The following is a 20352-nucleotide window of genomic DNA, read 5'->3' on the forward strand; positions in this document are numbered from 1 at the left end:
TCGGCAGATTGGAGCTGTGTGTGTCAGTACAGTCATGGGTGTAAAGGGAGTAGAGAAAGGGACTCAGGACACACCCCTGGGGGGCACCAATGTTGAGGGGCAGAGGGGCAGAGGGGCAGAGGTGAGGGACCCCATCCTTGCCAACTGCTGACGATCCGATAGGAAATCCCAGAGGAGTTACTTTTTCTCCTGTATAAGTTCTTAGTTGTATACCTGCAGACTTAAATTCAGTATCTTTGAAATGTTGTTCAAACTAATTTTGTGGAATGACTGGAACAGCTGAGTCAGTGTTCAATTCCATTTTAATTCATTTACTGTTCACTTCTGGTGTAAGCCATATTGCTTGTCTGTTGTTAGTTTCCAAAGTGTAAATCTCAAGGCTACTCAGACTTGTGTCACTCTCATCATTATCAGATTTTTCATCAACAGCATGCAACATGCTCTTTTTGAAACTGCAACTTGATTTTTTATCCATCTCTGTTCCCTGTGCAGTCCAGTTATTTTTGTCTGCCCGACATGCTCTTTGTGTGTGTCCTACTTTGTTGCATTATCTGCAAGTTTCACCTTTAAATCTGCATTGGTCTGGTGTATGTGAGCCTCTGCCACAACAGTAACACAATCTGTTCAACCAGACTGACTTCTGTCTACACTCTGCAAGTTTGTTCATGCTCACTTTCATTCCTGACAGCAACTCTATTTTGTCTCTTTTCTGGGGTTTCCATTGATACAGCAATTTCCACTGCTCCTTTAAATGTAAGTTGTGCTTCAATTTGGAGCCAGTTTTGAATGTTTTCTTGTAAGAGTCCACCATCTAAACAATCTCTCAATGCATGATTAAGCCTATCACTAAACTGACAATGCTCAGACAATCTATTCAAATTGGCCATGTACATTGAAATAGACTCTCCTTCCTTTTAATTCCACTTATGAAACCTAAAGTGGTCAGCAATCAACAATGGTTTCAGTTCTAAATGTTCCTGAATTATGTTCACAATATCATCAAATTTTATTTTGGCTTGTTTGGTTGGAGCAGTTAAACTTTGAAGCAAACTGTATGGCTTTAAACCCAATGCACTCAGCAAAATTTGTACTTATTTCTTATTAGCTATTCCATTTTCTTCAAAATACTGCTCAATTAGTTTAGTATACATGAGTCAATGGAGCAGTTGAACACATCTACCTTTTCGATGTAGCCAACCATGTCTAACGTTTTCTTTATGATTATTATTATCTGATACTTACTGTTTGCGAACCCTGAATTATTCTGTTTTCTGCCTTTTTAAACTCAACTGTATCTGCATGTGCTACATTGTTATTGTTTTATTTGACTGTCTCTACACGTGCTGTGCTGTTATTTTAAACCCAACCGTTCCTTGCTGAGTTTCTTAAAAACTTGAATGTCTCACTAACCTTCAACAGGTCAGTAGTCATCTCGGATCCATTTAAAAAATACCTTGTCTCCATTGTTATGTTTTCTAACTTCCAAACATTAAACTAATTTAAAGGAAACCAAGAGAGCTGAGAGATGTGAGTCTTAGCTTGTGTATTACTTTATCGTAACATATGCAGTTAAGGTATTGCTATATATAACCATAACAAATTATATAAGCAACAAAGTAGTTTAATCAAACAATATATTTACAAGATTACTCAAATATTATTGAAGTATTAAATATACAGCAAGTTGTACTGAGTTGAGTTGTATTGAGCTGTGTTCTACTGAACAAGGTTGTATTGGGTTGGGTTGTACTGAGCTGCATTGTATTGAGTTGGGTTGTATTGAGCTATGTTCTACTGAACAGGGTTGTACTGATTGGGTTGTATTGAGCTGGGTTGTATTGCGCTGTGTTCTACTGAACAGGGTTGTACTGAGATGGGATGTATTGGGCTGGGTTGTACAGGGCTGGGTTGTACTGAGATGGGCTGTACTGTGCTGTGTTCTACTGAACAGCGTTGTAGTGAGCTCAGTTGCATTGGGCTAGGCTTTACTGATCCGAGTTGTACTGGACTGGGTTGTACAAAGCTAGTTGTGTTGATATGTGCTGCATTGAATTGGGTTTGATTGTACTGGGCTGAGTTGTACTCAGCTGGGTTTGATTATACTGGAAGGTTCTATGCTAGGTTTTACTGGGCTATATTGTACTGAGTAGGGCTGTACTGGCACGTGTGGTACTAGGGTGGGTTGTACTAGTCTTGTTTGCACTGGGCTGGGTTGTTCTGATCTGTGTTGTACAGAGCGAGGTTGTGCTGGTTTGTACTGGGCTGGTCTGTATTGGGCTAGCTTGTACTGGGCAGGTCTGTACTGGGCAGTGTTGTATAGAGATAGTTTGTGCATGGCTGGTTTGTACTGGGTTGGGTTGAACTAGGCTTGGTTGTACTGAGCACAGCTTCTAACCTGTCCTAAAGGGGTGTTGTGTTACTAAAAGTGCTGGGACTGGATTATCCACTGCCTTGGGCGTTCCAGTCCGGACACCCAGTGGAGTGTATCCTCTACATTTCTGTGTTCCAGGTGCCTATTGTATCATTGTCAGTAAAGTTTCTTCGCTGAAAGGCATTCTGTCTCACAGGTTAGCTCCCTGTCATCAGGGGTTTATGCCCTGTTGGCATTGGCGTAGAGATGGTGATGAGTGGACGCACCAGAATACCGGCGGGGGCAGGATTACAGGGGTCAGTGATAGATTTGGGGTGACGCTGTATCAGTCTACGCAGAGAGGGATCTGAGTGTGGAGACACAGGAAAGTTCAACCTTGGGCTGAGAAACAAAATTGTGTGTTGGGAAAGATTTGGGGGCAAGATCACTTGTCCCCTACTGACCGATGAAGCCCTTTCCTATCCTGTCCTCTCTTTGCCTCCCCCTGGTGGTTAAACCTGTCTGAATCCATGTGCCTGTGTTGATGCTGCAAGTAAGTTTTCATTGCGAGTGCCCCTCACTTGTGTATGTGGCAATGAACTGAGCTAGACAGCTCAAGTAGAAATAAAATCACCATTGGTGATGTTAGATTTACCAGAATTGTAACTCACTTTAAAATCACTCAGTTATGCCTGAACCTGGCGTCTGATTTAAGTGGGAGAACTTGCGATGTTAAAGAGTGTTGAGGTGGGCAGTGATGTGTTTAAGATCTTCCACACTTCCTTGTTAATTTATACTGTAGGCATGAACAATAGCACAGAATTTCTAACAAGTTAAATCAACAAAAGCACAGGCAAGGGGAAAGCTGAAAACATTTATTTTTTGATACAATTTTTATTCAAATACATATTTTGTACTAGTTATTCTGTGGAGCAAGTTCTAGAAAAACATTTTGGCATTGGCTTGTGAAGATATAAATATCAATCTTTAAGTGAAATTTGAAAAAATCAATTTAAAGACCTCATTAGTACATGAAATAAACGTAAATTAATCTTTGTAATACATGGCATCTCCTTAAGTACCTTTGTATTACACATTCTTCAATAAGGTCATTGGCTTGCTATATTTTTGTGTGGTGGTGTGACTTCCAGAATAATGTTAATTATCAACTTGACATCAGTCTAAGTGCAAACTACGTACTGAAATACATAAATAAATGTGTATGAGTGACATAAGCTGGGTATATCGGACAAGGTCTCATAATGTACAGCATGAACCTGTGAATCAGCTGATTAAGATTGATAAAATCGATGGTGCCTATAACCTATATAGTGCTTATATATCAAATATTATCCACATATTATCCTAGACTTTGTTACAAACTTGTAAATTAAATTGGAGATTGTACTGATCTCTGTTCTCTCTATGGATATTAAACAGTCTCTTAATTGCAGAAAATAAAATTATTTGCATAATTGTTAAACAATCCTCCATCAATAAAATTATAGCCATCATCTCACAACTTATTTTTCAGGGAAAATAATAATAATTTTTTAAAAAAACTGAAAATTATATTCTCTTCATGGGTCCAGAATTCAAATCAGACTTTTGGCTCTTTTGTGTTATTTGTTACGCAGGACAGAAATCATTTCGTATTTTGCATTCTCATCAGTTGTTTTGTCTTTGGTACAGCAGACCTCTTCTAAGACTGTCTCTTGGTGATGAAGTTCAATGAAGAGAACGTAAATGGAACTGCCCAGGACGCCGCCGATCAAGGGTGCCACGACAGGAACCCACCACCAGCCATCGCCGGCTCTGCAAGAGGCAAACGTTAAGAGTTGAAGACACACTCTGTGCCAACCCAATCACAGCCCAACATCCCAAAATCTTAGAACCCAACAGACCCTGTTCACATTCATGAACGCGTTGCCAGCACTTGATTACACTCTGTTATAGGGAGAGGTTGGACATGCTAAGACTTTATTCCTTGTAGCATAGGGTGTGGTGCGTGGCCAAGTGGTTAGGGCGTTGGGCTCACGATCTGAAGGTCATGGGTTTGAGTCTCGGCCAAGACAGAGTGTTGTATCTTTGAGCAAGGCACTTAACTACACACTGCTCCAGTCCACCCAGCTGAAAATGGGTACCGGCAGATGCTGGGGGTTAACCTCGCGATAGACTGGCGTCCTATCCGGAGGGGGGAGTCTCGTACTCTCAGTCGCTTCATGCCACAGAAACTGGCATAAGCACCGGCCTGATGGGCCACAAAGGCTTGGGACAGACTTTGACTTTGACTTGTAGCATGGGAGACTGAGGGGTGATTGTGTAGATATGTATAAATGAATGAGGAGCATTGGTAAGATGAATACATGCAGACTTTTTCCCTGGTTGGAGAATCAATACTCAAAGAGCATAGGTTAAAAGTGTGAGTAAAACGATTTAATAGGGATTTGAGGGGCAACACTTCCACGCAAATGGTCATTTATATCTGGAGCAAGCGGGTTAAGGCAGGTATTTTTAAGACTTTCGGACAGGTACACTGATGGGGAAGGTTTAGGGGGTTCTTGGTCAGGTGTAGGCAAATGGTCAGCATGGGTGAGATGGACAAATGGGACAATTTCCATGTTGAGTTGCCCTATGATTCTAATCCGTGTGCATCGAGTTGGGAGTTCTTTCTCAAAAAAACACATGAAATTGATTTCTCTCCCGAGATTCTATATTTGCTAAATATATCCAGGATATACCATGTTTATTTCAGAAGGATATTCATTTTAGAAATCATGCAAATCCCCATAATCAGAATCATTCGATCTCTTGTCCTGCATTGGATACAAACACAGTACAGCACGAACTTGTTCTTCAACAACACCACATACAAATCAACTATACATCACTTACAAATCAAATCCACATCACCACATACAAATCAAATATTCATCACTTACAAGTCAAATCTACACCACAAACAAAGCAAATCTACACCACATACAAATCAAATATACATCATTTACAAATCAAATCTGTATCACTATATACAAGTGAAATCTACACCACATACAAATCAACTATACATCACTTACAAATCAAATCTACACCACATACAAATCAAATCTACACCACATACAAATCAAATCTATATCACCACATACAAGTGAAATCTACACCACATACAAATTAAACCTACATCACATACAAATCAAATCTATATCACATACAAATCAAATCTACATCACCACATACAAATCAAATCTACATCACCACATGCAAATCAAATCTACATTGCATACAAATCAAATCTACACCACATACAAATCAAATCTACATCACATGCAAATCAAATCTACATCACATACAAATCAAATCCACATCACCACATACAAATCAAATAAATGTCACTTACAAATCAAATCTACATCAGCACATACAAATCAAATCTTGCCCAATTATTTTTATAAAATTGCTTATAAATATGCATATAAAACCACAGAAAGTACTGGTAGAATCTAACACTGAACAACTTCTTTATTGGTCCCTTGCCGATCACACACAAGTCGCATTCAATTTAGATCTAAAAAAACCCCTGTAATTTCTGCCATCTAGTCAGTCTTTTTCTCCAGCCCACACAGTCTTTCCTTCCATCAGTCAAAACCTGCACAACTAACAAACCAATAATCTTGATTTGGATCAAATTTCCCGCTGACCCATGTGAGCTTTGTGAGCTTGTCTTCAGACCGTTCCATTTTGTGTGCTGCGATTTCCTCATTTTGTAGAAGGATGTTAACACTATACCACTTTCATACTCTTCAATATTCTACAAGCATTAGATTCCCCATGTCTTTGCAACATCATACATTGCCCTCTGCAAGAGCTTTCCCAGCACTAGAATAGCTCACTAAATCAGCTAGAAACATGATATCAATAGGAAGCAAGGTAGCACAATGGTACAACCCTTTATTACTCAGATGTTTTAGGTAACATGTTTGAGATCTGTCAATAACCTTCACAGGGGGATCCTTTACTACCATAAACTCTGTGTTCTTCCTTTTAGGAGTATTCCATGATTCTGCAACTGTTTAATTCTGTAGTCAGCTTTGTTACAAAATAAAAATGCTGTCACATCACTTTCATGTTTGCCTGAGAGGACAGAAAGTGTCTTTGCTTAACATCTCATTCAAAGGATAATACTTCTAGATAGCAGAACCTCCTCAGCACATCCCTGAAGTATGTTAGTGTTTCATTCAACAAATAATGTTAAATTTGATTAACTTTATGAAAGCAATATTTTCAGTGAAAACACAAATTTGTACTGCTGCACATAGCAAGTTTGCAGTTCACCACAAATTAATTCTAATATTATCCTCATATTAATCTGTGAAATGGCCTGAAATGTATGAAAGAGCACATATTTACACTGCTAGACTACGTGGTGTGGAACACAGACGAGTGTTTTACCTTTGCCTGAAAATCACTCACCAGTCACAGTACATACTGAGTCATTCTCTTGGGTACTAAATTCAAACTGGCATAAACACATTCTCTTAATCTTCCAGCATATCAGGTACTCAAGAATAGACATAATCAGAACTCATGCTGCCAGGTTAAACAATGCAAGGAACTGGGCTTCTGCCTGTTATGGCTACAAACCAGTTCATAACACTTACAACTTGCAGGGGAATAGACTATCACTCGAACCTGGTGCCCAAGCAGTCAGATGGCACCATCTGGTATCCTTCAATCAGTAACACGCTCTTTTTCTATATGTATAATGAACGAGTTGCTCTCATCCCTTCCACAGTTACCATAATGAAAAATTGGGAATTTATCTGTTTTCCAAATGTACTATCAGAATTTCACATTTTACACCCAGGCAGTACTGAAATCCTGACTTCGAGGGCCAAGGGTAGTAAACAACTTGGGGGACATACAAAACGCTGGACGAACTCAGCAGGTCAAGCAGCATCTATGGAGGGAATAGGACAGTTGACATTTCAGGCTGAGCACGTCCATCTGGACTGGAAGGAAGTGGTTTAGTACAGGCACCTGGCAAGGAGTGGTTCTGAGGCTTTTTTGAGCTGATGTCTCAGTGTCACAGACAGGGACTTGATCCTAACCTCTGGCACTGTCTGCCCCCTGTGACTGTGTGGTTTTCCCCCGGGTTTTTTGGCTTTCTCCCACATCCCAAAGATGTGCAGATTGGTGGGTTCATTATCCTCTGTAAATTGCCTTGAACTGAGGGTGAGGGGTAGAAGGACAGGATGTGTAAATGGAGGAAAAGTGGGATTGATGTAGGATTAGTGTAAATGGGTGTTTGATGGATGATGTGGACTGTTCTGTACTGTACAGTGCCTCTCCAAAGACTCCTTGACTTAATGTGAAGTGGGTTGTATTTACCTCAGTTGTTTAATTACAAGGGAAAAACAGCATGAAGAAATTCAGAATTATTAGCTCTTAACTTTAAAAGTAACATGAAAAACAATGGAAAATATATTGCCTGGGGAATGATCTGAGCCAGGAGCATGGATTTGTTGGGATGGGTGGAAAGCTTAGTTAAGGTCCCCTGGGCCAGAGTACAATCTGTAACAGTGACTTATCAGATGTGGTCCTGCACTTCCAATTACCATGTCCAGTAGAATCAAAGCTAGAAGCTCCCCTGACTTTTGGAGATTGCTTGGGCAATCTCAGAAAGCCTTTATCATTTGCCAGGACTCAAATTAAACCAGCAATGCTTTTGATTTGCTTTTAAATGAAAAACATCATCAGCTATGCCATTGATGTTCTATCAAACAGGCCAGAGGGCAGTCTTGTGTAGGGGGGACTGACACAGTTGGATTCTAATAAACTTAGGGCGAGGCCTCTATCATATACTGTGGCACATACTGCTTCAGCGTTTTGGGGATTTTAACTGGAAGCTATAAAAACAATGGATTCGGCAACTTTTGACTGACTCCACTGTGCAAAATTAAAAAATAATAAAGAAAGCTCAAAGAGAAAAAACATAGTGTTTGTTTCGTACACCATTCACTTAAATAGACCCTTTGATTATGATATTTGTAATTAAAATACATCCACATGCTTAATGAAACTCAGCCAGCAATTATAATAGGAACAATAAAGTTTTTTTTGTACATTTTACTCTAAATAATCACAATTGAGGAAGGTGCTCAAATTAAGTTTGTTATTCTAGGCATTCAGCTGCTATTGTGCTGAAATTGTTCATTGTCACATACCTGAAAACCTCAAATCCCCATCCAGCCACAGCAGTGAAGAGCCGTGGTCCCAGGTCACGGGCTGGATTTATGGAACCGCCGCAGTTGAAGCCCATTGAAAGACCGAGAACCAAAAGGATGAGACCAATCACTATTGGCTCAAGACCTTTGGGAACACGATCATTTTTGGAGTCCAAGATGGCCAAAATGGAGAAGAGCAGTGCAGCTGTTCCTATAAGCTATACAACACACAAAAAAAATCAATTGACATTTTCCACCATCAGTTGTCGGAGGGTTGGGAGAGAGGAGTCTATGACCTACAGATTAACTTTTCTATTTCCCAGCTGAGTCCAGATGATATCAAAGAAAGTTACAGCATTTTTTAGTCCTTATTTTAATGTGCAGGAATTTATTTGATACAGGTCACAATGAGGTCTCAAGCAATGCCTGTCTTGGAATAGTTTCTATTAGTGAATTATTTCACAGTATATAACCTATTCTGGCATTAGAATGGAATCCTAATGTACACTGAAGTACATTCTTGTTTCTTGACAGCGTGATCAACTAAGTTGTGAGAGTAAGAGTTCGGCACGGACTAGAAGGGCCGAGAGGGCCTGTTTCCATGCTGTAATTGTTATATGGTTGTATCGTAAAAATTAGTCATTTAAAGGATAGAAATTTATTGAAAATTGGAAGAGGAGCAAAATAGAAATATACCTCATGTTCAGCAGAGTTGACAAAAGGTGGACTTCCATCACATTGAATTGTAGACCAGACTATATTGACACAAAGAGGAAGGAACTATTCCTGCTGCCTTCAGGTTTCACCACTTCTCTTTGAGACTGATTAATCAGCCATTCTTCTTCTTTGTTAGTATTCCTTTCTGTTGGTGTTTCTTCCTGATCAATGTTAGGCTTATTGGTAATGAGGGTAATGAGCTTGGCACTTGTTCACTGAGTGATTGTGTATTCTTTTTACTTTGTTCAAGCCTCACCAGGCTTGACTGTGTCCAGCACACACCAAGCTGGGGAAACTCACTGGAGCAGGATAGGGAGAGGAATGGAGGGTTGACGGGTCAAGTCAAGACACTTCACATGGACTGAAAGATAGAAGGGAGACAGCCAGTGTACAAAGGGATGCAGCAGGAATTGGCGGGCAATTGGTGGGACCCCAGTGAGAAAGAGTGATGGGCAGATGGGGAGGGTGGGGGAAAATCCTGTCAGAAGCTGTGAGGTGTCAGTTGAAAGTGACAAAGGGCTGAAGATAATTAGAGAGGAAGGTGGAGCATGGCAGAAATGGAAGGAAATGAGGAGAGCAGAGGGGAGTCACAGGCAGGAGAACGAGTGGGTGATTGTGTGCCTGATGGGGAGATGGGTAGAGACAGGGTGGTACTGGCTTTGTGGATCAGGAGGAGAGAGAAAGAGGAGGAAAGGGACAAAGGGGAAGTAGTTACTGAAAGTAGGCGAATTCAATACTTCATGCCACCATTTCGTATGGTGCCCAGGTAGAATAAAAGATGCTTTCCTCTGGTTTGCATTTAGCCTCAGCTTGGCAGTGACGGTATCCAAGATGGTTGATGTCCAGCTCTCAGTTTGCATCGAGTCACACTTCACTTGATTCCAGTCAAGGTGACTTTTACAACTCAGCTGACAATGATTTACAATGGCTGGAAATCACAGTAGATATGTGGACCCTTGGGGTAAAGTTGTTGGCACCATTAGGCAGGATTGGAGCATCTGCCCCATCCTAATCGGCCCGGCTTGAGGACATTTTAAAGGGGCTCAGGGATGAGCTTATACACATCCGTGTATCCTAAAGCGAATATGGATGAACAGGCCACAACAATTATTTGCAAGGTATCAAACATTTCTAGTTGATCTTCAGATATCATTTAATAACTGTTGGAGAATGCACTAAGAAGCCTCTCATCTGCTTAAGTATTGGAGGTTGTCTAAAAGTGTTTGAGAACTTGCAAGGAACTTTTGTGGATTTAGGAGTGCTAAAACTTTGAGTACCCTAGAGGAGAGGCTGCAGAGTCATAGAGAACACAGAATGGAGAACATTACAGCACAGATACAGGCCCTTCGGCCCACAATGCTGTGCTGAACCAAGTAAATTAGTACTCAAATAGTTATACCCTGATGGAGGCAGGATGAATGTGACAGCAGAGGACAGGGAAGGAGAATCTAGAGCCAACTGTAACATCTGTAGAAAATACAGGTAGTGCAGTTCACAATGGAACCTTCCTCTGAAAGCATGTATAATAAGGAAGTAGCTCACCAAGCTCATGAGAGGCAGCTCTAACAGGCAAAAACTTGTAGCCACATCTATCTAGCTGCATTGCTCTCTCTGGCTTTTTTTTGTGTGCCATACTCTGCCAGAGCCTCGGCGACCACTCTTTCAAGTGGTTGTCTTGGAGGAAAGATTCTGTGAGTGGTCCCCTACGTCCTTCTCACAGCGCAGTTTTTCTTTTACGTGTTCCAAGTTGTGAGCTCGACACTCAACCGGGCACGGATGGAAAGCGTGCCCGGGAGCGGCCCGACTGAATTCGAGGATTCAAACTCGGGAACCTTCCTTCCGGAGTCTGGCGCTGATGTCACTGCACCACCAGCCGGACCATTCTCTCTGGCTATAAATGCAGAAACTTCAGCCACCTTTTGTAGTTTAAGATTATATTATGGAGGGCTGCCACAAGAAAGCAGTATCCATAATCAAGCATCCAGGCCATGCCCCCTCCTCAACCCCCACCATACTAAACTGATTCTTTCCCTATGGTCTCACTTTTAAGGACTCTTTCTTTACAACTCATTGTCAGTATTATGTTTTATTTGCATGGTTTGTCTTCTTTTACAGATTTGTTGTTTGTCAAGTCTTTGTTTATGTATAGTTTTTTTGTAATTATACTGAATTTCCTTTTTCCCTGTAAATGCCTGCAGGAAAATGAACCTCAAGGTAGTCTATGGTGACATACAGTAAACGTACGTGTACTTTGAACCCTTAAAGCATGGGTTACAAAAAGGCTGGCAATTTTATTGCATTTGACATTAGTCCAATGCCTGCACGACTGTGGGGCCATGCACAATTATGGACATTGTCAGGCTATTGAGTGCAGATATTTTTGAGCTCCCATAGCAAAGCTCATAGCACACGTTAGTCTGGCAAAGCTCTCTGAATACTGTTATCCTCCATAATTCAGCCTTCCTTGACCCATTGAGGCAAAACACTCAGATCAATAGGTGCTTCTGGATATGAAATCTCAGCCTTCGAATCTCACAAAGAACTGGCTCCCACAAGTATCTACAGTACCAATAATGAGACACATACCTTCTTGTGCAGCTGGATTGTTGATGACTCATTTGCAAACCCCAGTCTGTTCGGGTTGGGAACAACATCTCCTTCACAATCACCCTTGTCGTGGACTTCATAAAAAGAGTCATAGCCAAATGTGTCCCGATAAAATCATTCAGAGTCTTCCCCAACCAGGAGCTCTGGATGAACCATAGGATCTGTAATCAGCTGAGGGCCAGGTTAGTGGCATTCAGTTCTGGACACCAATAAAATTCAAGAGGTCCAAGTATGATCTCCAGAAAGCCATCTCACATGTAAAGTGGCAATTCTGGACCTAACTTGATGCTCGACAGCTGTGGTGGGGCTTGAATGCCATCACTTCGTACAAAGTGAAACCAAGCAAGGTTTCACTCCCAGATGAGCTCAATACCGTTTATGCTCAATTTGACCATCAAAACATGGAGGCACCCTCACAAACTCCCACAGCCCCTGATGGCTCTGAGGCTATTGCATCCCTCGGGATGGTAAACGCATGGAAAGCATCCAGCACAGACAGGGAACCTGGCTGAGTACTGAAGACCTGTGCTCATCAACCGACTGGACCATTCACTGATATCACTGACTTCTTGCTTTGAGAGTCTGAGGTACCCACCTGCTTCAAGCGGGCTTCAGTTATACCGGTGCCTAAAAAGAACATGGTAACCTGCCTCAACGGCTAACATTCAATGCCACTTACTCTACACCCACTGTGATGAAGTGTGTTGAGAGCTTGGTGATGAAATATATCAACTCCTGTCTGGGATGTGACTTGGATCTGGTCCATTTGCCTACCATGACAATAAATCAACAGCAGATGCTATTTCATTGGCTCTTCACTCAACCCTGGACCATCAATCTAGGGGTGTATGGGGCGTCAGGGAGGAGTAGCACCTCTGGTGGGGGAGCATGTCGCATCCTTTTCAGGGTGATTTGTCCAGCTTTGGTCCCCACCTGGCACTCAGGTCTCACCTGTGGCTCCCCGTAACTGTTTGCATGCGACAGCGGCCACACCCCGGGTAATGGCTTCGACAAGCCGGCTAAACCAGGTGAGGGTAGCCGACGGGTCTCAAACCCTCGGTGAGATAGGGAGTTGTCTATCCCAGCATGTGAAGACAGACTCTGGCGGATTGTGCGGATGAGACCAATGGAAGGTCCAACGGTCAAGAAGGCAGTCTCTGCAAGCGTCGTGGAACGTGTAGAGCACGACAAGACACAGAAGACATCCTGGTCATCCACTGCGCCTAGTCCCATCTCCAGCTTGCCACTGGATCCAGATGGGAATTGGGAAGAGAGAGTGAGGCTGACGCTGCGCAACTCTCCCTCACTTAAATCCAAATCGCGCGCTAGTCTCGACACCGTCAAGCCAGCTGGTGGCACAGTGACATCAACACCGGACTCCAGGAGCGAAGGTTCCCGAGTTCATATCCAGTCGAGCCGCTCCCAGGTACGCTTTCCATCTGTGTCGGGTTGAGTGTCAAGCTAGCAACTCGACCTCGTAAAAAGTACTAATGGTGTCGAGGTCTTCATCGATGATGATGGACAAACCTTACTCAACCCAGGAACATTTGGACAGTGGAGGTGCATACATCAGGAAGCTCTTCATTGACAATAGCTCAAATTCAATACTTACATCCCTTCAAAACTAATCAATAAGCTTCAAAATCTTGGCCTCAATACCTCCTTGTGCAACTGGATCTTTGGTTTCGTCACACACAGACCTCAGCCAGTTCAGATTGGCCACAGCGTCTCTGTGTTATTATGTCAGTGTGCAATGTGGGTGGTTCACCCGGTACTGGAAGTTGGTGACCATGACACACATGCTTTTGGAGGGTTAGAGGTCCTAAGTAAAATGTGGTTCAGCTGAAGCCATTCTGTAAATCTGTAAATAAAATAGTTCTAGCGTGTTTACCCATGCAAGTTTGTCTTTGTTAAAGAACAAACATAGCATGGTGTCAGAATTTGGCATGAGATCTAAATATGAAGCATAACTGAATACAGTGAGCAATTAAGAAAGAAACGTTAGGTTCTGACAGAGAGAAGCAGCCAGCAAGAAACCATGCTGTCTCAAAGTTCACCAAGAAATTGAGGTGGGAGCCTAAAAATATCCCCTCAATGCCCTTGCAGCTATGCATTTCACAGGCAATCTAGCTGATAATTGGAAACACTTCAAGCAGTGATTCAATATATATAGAAGTGAGCAGAGCTGGTGGGGTGGAGGGAAAATTGAAGGCGTCTGGCTTTCTACATCTAATTGGTGAAGATGCTTTGGACATCTACAATAGCTGTCAAATTGATGAGGCAGCCTTGACACTGGACACTCTGATGACAAATTTGAGGGAGTATTTTGTCTGAAGTAAAAATATTACATTTGAGAGATATAAGTTTCTTTCCTGTGACCAGAAAGAAACAAGGTGTTAGCTTTTCACACACTGAGTAAGTCCTGTGAATTTGGAGATTTGAGAGACTCTGTAGTCAGAGACAAAATAGTTTATGGAATCCCAGATATGGCCTCAGAGAAAGCTTGCTCCATGAAAAAGATTCAATGCTGGAAAGGCTGTGAATATATGTAGGGCAGCAGAGACCACACAACCACAAGATGAAGAGCTGCGCAGGCAGAAACAACGGTGCATACTGTGAAAAAGAGGGGCACAGGACAAGGCGTTTCACAAAGCAACCACAAACCAAACAGATAGATAGACTCAAACAGCAAGGTAGGCACATCCCAAAGAAGTGTCCTGTTTATGGAAAGTCCTGCTATAATTGTGGGAAGAACAATCACTTTGCAAAGTGCTGCAAAGCTACCACGAGAAAGGTGCACATGGTCGCTGAGGAGATGGAAGAAGTGTTTTTGGATTCCCTACAGACTGCTGGTACTGGCAAAACAGAATGGATTGCTCCATTGACTGTGAGTGAGACAGTAATTCCATTCAAGGTTAACACTGGAGCCCAGGTGAATCTGTCGTCTATGGATGATTACAATACTCTCAAAGTAAAGAGCAACCCAGTGAATTTAAAAGTGACAGGCTATAGTGGAAAGAATGTACCAGTACTAGTGACCTTCAAGTGCAAGGCACAGCATCTAAAGCCATGACCACTAGTTGTAGAAAAGAAAGTACAGGTAATATTAGGTCTGAGTGCATGTGAAGAGCTCAACTTGTTGAAAAGAGTTTTCATAGTGGCTTCACAGACCAAAAATGACCACATTTCACTCATGGAAGAGTCTTTGAGGGGCTTGGATGCTTACCTGATGTAACTCAAGGTCTTGTAAGAGTATCCATGAGAGAGCCAGAGAGGTTATCCAAGAGAAGCACAAGAACTCCCCCTTCCATAGATATCTGTACCAGCGACACCAGCACGACAGTCAGGGTGCCAGTGCTGAACAAAGTGATCGTGATGAAGAAGTCACCAATCTTGCTTCCACATTATGCAGCCTTGGTTCAAAATCTGCCTCTCATCGACTTCCAATTAAAGACTGGAAATCAAAAATATCTCCATGATCCTCACTGAAGCTTAAGAGGAAAAATAAAAAAGAAGATGGGGAGACCACACAGACCCAAAGATTTGAACAATAGCAACAGTTCAACACAGACCAACAGGAGGAGTTGCGATCTATGATACACAGCCAACAAAAGGAATTCTATGAACTGAGACAGACTCAGTTGGAACTTGTGCAAAGACTCACTGATCACATGGAATAGTTCAGTGCTCTATTATGAGGCACGTGAAGCGAATTATGGTCACACAGTTAAGACAAGAACAGAGATGAACAGATAGTATCTTGGCAGAGGATGTGGAAGAAATGAACATGTGGATCAGAGTTCTCAAAAGGACACTGGTATTAATGCAGCAAGTGAAAGCAAGACATCTCTGGAAACAAATTGCGATTCAAAAGGGATTATTAGGCCACCACAGAGATGGATTGAGAGTGGTTGAGTGAATGGGGGACAGTATTTGCTCATTACAATTGAAGTTAATGTAAAATCTTTGTTGGAAAGCATTATTGTGTCTTGCAGGTTTATGAGGACATATTATTGTGTTTGTTTTCTTTAAAGGGGGAACATAAGTTATTATGTCTGTACATAATAAAGAACTTCAGTTCCCTGCATGCAATGCGGACAGTTCACCTGGAACTGAAAGTGACATTGGTGAAGGGGACACACACGCTCATTGGGGAATCAGAGGTAGAGAGGGTCAGCAACTTTAAATTCCTCTGTAGTGGAGATTGCCCAGTCCTTTATAGGCAAAGTGCTCCACACCATTGAACACATCTACATGGAGTGCTAGGCCCACACTATCAAGGCCATGCTCTCTTCTTGCTGCTGAAATCAGGAAAGAATTATGGTAGCCTCAGGACTCACACCCCTGATTCAGGAACAGTTATTGCCCCTCAACCATCAGACTCCTAAACCAGAGGGGATAACTGCACTCAGCTTCACTCTCCCATCACTGAACTGTTCCCACAACCTTTAGACTCACTTTCAGGAACTCTTCCTCTCATGTTCTCAATATTTAATGCTCACCTATTATTATTATTATTATTATTATTTCTTGTTGTTCTTCCTTTTTGTATTTGAACAATTTGTTGTCTTTTGCGCTTTGGGTGGCTGCCTGCTTTGTTGGGGGCAGTCTTTCATTGATTATATTATGATTCTTGGATGTACTGTGAAAGCTAGCAAGGTTTTATATGTACTTTGAGAACAAATTTACTTCAAACTTTGAACGTCGAAGTACAGTAACCCAGTGCCAACAACTAAGAAGGGGTTAATTTCCCACATTTTCCTCATATAAATCATGAACTCTTGCTGGTAGCTGTACTCTCACATTAAACAGAACAGGTATTCAATACTATTGGTAAAATCTCTCAATCTGGAGTTGTTGGTCTAAATGCTAAAGACTATTATCATGATTGCTTCAAGGACTCCTCGGTAACTATTGCAAAGGATATCAGACCACATCAGATCAGTGACGATTTCTCTTCTGTATAACACAACCTGCCTTTGACACCACAGTGCTTCATTTCTCTCTATAACTTTCCAATACAGTAAATGAAAATTACATCACTTAACCAAGCATCCAGCAGCAGCACGACATAGAGAGCAGTAAAACCCATTAATAATGCTGTATGGCAGCTCCTAATTACAGTACCAACAACGTGTTCACTGCTATTCAGTTATTCTTCAGTCAGGACCACATAGAGACAGAATGTTGTTTAAAGAGCGGAGTTTCATAGATGAGGTGAGATGGACTGCCCAGATATCAAGAAAGCACTCAACCATCTGAGTCCTTGCAGAGCTCCAGAAACCAAGAACTTCAGGAGTGAAGAGAATCATAAAAAATGTCTTTGTTGGTTAAATTCAAACACAAATGATTATGGCTGTGGTCTTGGAAATAAGTTGACTCTTTGCATAAGAGAAAGGAGTAAAGGAGAATGTTCATTTCCATTCATAGCTCATCAGATAATGAAACAGTGAACACACAAAACAGTTGGATCTAGGTAACATTAAGCCTTGGATTGATAGATGGCCAATGACATTCTTTCCACGGAAGTACTAAGGAATAGATGTCTTAGATAAGAGCATGAGTACTTGACCTTGTGCAGATGCACCTAGGCTAAATTCTCCATCACCAACATTTTCTAAGGAGGTGTCACCAACCTGACGTATAGAACACGAGCCTGCCAAATACTGGTAGAAAATACAGGAAGTATCGAAACTGAGCCAACCAAAAACAGGTCAGTGTGGTCACAGGCACTTCATCATGGAGTGGATAGGAGTGAATGTTTAAGTGTGGATGGGGTGCTGAGTGACCAGGTTGCTTTGGTCTGTCTTGAGTGCTGTGGGAACTGCATTTATCCAGCCAATCAGCTGTTAATAATTCCATGCCTAACATATGTACAGTAACATTTGATTGGTTGGATGAATGCAGCTCCAACAACACTCATATACACAAGAGGTTCTGCAGATGCTGGAAACCCTGAGCAACACACACACACAAAATGTTGGAAAGACCCAGCAGGTCAGGCACCATCTACGGAGAGAAATAAGCAGTCAATGTTTTGGGCCAAGACTCTCCATCAGAACTGGAAAAGTCTCAGCCTGAAACATTGATTTCAAATTTCCCTCCTCAGATGCTGCATGGCCTGCCTGCAGAGTTCTTCCAGCATTTTGTGTCTGTTGTCCAACGACACACATGACAGACCAAAACAGCCTGTTCACTCAGAACTACCTGGACAATCATTCCCTCATCTCCTGACACACACACACACAGCTCTTTTGTGTGCTCACCATGGCAACAGTTTGCATCATGTTACCTTTGAAAGATCAGGGAGCAGAGTAGTGATTGGATAGCCTAAGTCTCTGCTCTGTGTTTGAAGACCAACAACTCAGATGTGGGATGTCCATGGTTGGATGGCAGACCGGCACAGAGCAGACAATAGGCCCCCCCAGACCACTGGATTCTCGACGGATACTGGAATCAGAGTTCTGTGCAGGAAGGAGGGAAGTATTTCGATGACCCCTGTGTAACACCTATGTAGCACTGGTCTTGTCGTGTGTGACGAGTCATCGCACTCTTCAGAGAAAATGAAATTACACTACGTGCTAGTAGGCCATCAGGAGGATCCAGGTATCGGAAGGAGGCAGTGAATAGAAACCATACACTTCTGGAAATAAGGTTTTGTTTATAAGAAAAACAATATGTACAAAATATTTACATGAGCAGGAGCAATACAAAATTCAAAAATCCTATTTAGGTTCCAAATCTTAGACATCAACAAAAGCCAAATTCCTGTTTAGTTAGAATCAGTGATATTCATTTGAATAAGCTTTGTTACTCCAATTTCTCTAACTAATTAGATCTAGTGTTATTCCCTATTTAAAAGTTTACAGACTAAACTTCCCTTTTTATTTATCCCTAGTTAGTTAGAAAAACAAATATAATTCCTATTCTCAAGTATTATAGTTAACTTCAGTTTCAGTTTCAAACAGTGTATCTACAAGTTTAAATTCAAATTCAAAAATTATATATAGTATACACAGTTTAACTCCTTTCATGACAATTCTCCAACATCGCAACTCTTAAACAAAGTAAACACAAAATAATCTGCAGATGCTGGGATCAAAGCAACACTCACAACACGTTGGAGGAACTCAGCAGGTCGGGCAGCATCCGTGGAAACGATGAGTCGACGATTGGGGCTGGAACCCTTCATCAGGACTGTAGAGGGAAGGGGCAGAGGCCCTATAAAGAAGGTGGGGGGAGGGCGGGAAGGAGAAGGCTGGTAGATTCCAGGTGAAAAACCAGTAAGGGGAAAGATGAAGGAGTGGGATAGGGGAAGCAGGGAGGTGATAGGCAGGAAAGGTGAAGAAGGAATAGGGGAAAGCACAATGGGTAGTAGAAGGAGGTGGAACCATGAGGGAAGTGATAGGCAGCTGGGGGAGGGGAAAGAGCAAAATAGGGATAGAGGAAGGGAGGGGGAGGGAATTACCGGAAGTTGGAGAATTCTATGTTCATACTAAAGGGCTGGAGACTACCTAGACGGTATATGAGGTGTTGACAAAGTAAATCTCATTCAGTAGCTTATCAAAGTCTGTGCAAAAATAATCAGTTCTCGCAGAAAATCAGATTTGGAGTCTTCGAACGAAAATAAACTTATACATCCAACTGTATTAAATCCTCTGCGTCATCACACATTTCGTTCCCGCACTGGTTCTTCATCTGGTTGTCTCGCCATTTTGGTTCATCGGATAAAATAGTTGATCATCCACACTAAGTCAATTCACAACTAATTCCCGACTACACGTTAGGGATTTAGGACACTGGCCTCTGCTGATGTTGTCTCATTATAGTTGCTGCATGATATAGCTATAGCTTCAATAAATCTTTTATCGCCATTGTCTCTCCTCCAGGGGTGTCACCCTGAGGGTTTCAAGTTAGTAGGGTAAAGATACTCACTACTAATTCCACTGTAAACAGTTCATGTCTTCAGCTTCTAATCGGTGTTGCGTTTCTCTCCTTGTCCATCCCATGTCCAACCCACCCCTCCCTCGCATAGCATTTTATTTTCAAATTCTTTTTTTATAAGTTGGCAAACCTCGTTTTCATCCCTCTGCAGGTAGAACTTTCTAACATTACAATTTTGGGTTTAATTAACCTGGGTTACCACCTCCCCCTTTCCCTTTGCATACAGCTACAGGTTGCACTGTAATGGGTTTGGGGTGTTCGTTATTTGCGAAATCTGGAAGAGACTCTACAATAGCTGAACCCAGAGCTTGGGAAAGGGACTGAATTGCTGTCACTAAGAGATTTCCCAGCTCAGGATATGTGAGAGTACTTGGTTTTTCTCTGAGTCTGGAAAACTTTCTGTGTTCAGGCTCTTCTTTGTGAGAATTTTCATCTGCCATGGCTTTTCTAGTCAACACTTCATCCTGTGTCTCTTTTTCTTGTTGAATCTCAAACTCATTTGGTGTTGAT

The 20352-nt window shown here is 41.9% G+C and overlaps 1 protein-coding gene across 2 annotated transcripts in view; it reads right to left on the reverse strand.

The window, feature by feature from the left end:
• Window positions 1–3213: 3213 nt before the first annotated feature.
• Window positions 3214–20352, reverse strand: part of aqp9b (aquaporin 9b) — a 96178-nt gene continuing 79039 nt past the window's right edge. For both annotated transcript variants that reach the window (XM_072278432.1, XM_072278431.1), the window contains 2 exons: window positions 8575–8792; window positions 3214–4165 (listed from right to left, as the gene is read on the reverse strand). In XM_072278432.1, the coding sequence (XP_072134533.1) occupies window positions 3973–4165; window positions 8575–8792 (411 nt within the window). In that variant the 3' untranslated portion in view covers window positions 3214–3972. The remainder of the gene's footprint in view (window positions 4166–8574; window positions 8793–20352) is intronic.

Source organism: Mobula birostris, chromosome 14, assembly GCF_030028105.1.
Source record: "Mobula birostris isolate sMobBir1 chromosome 14, sMobBir1.hap1, whole genome shotgun sequence".
NCBI classification, from domain to species: Eukaryota; Metazoa; Chordata; class Chondrichthyes; order Myliobatiformes; family Myliobatidae; genus Mobula; species Mobula birostris.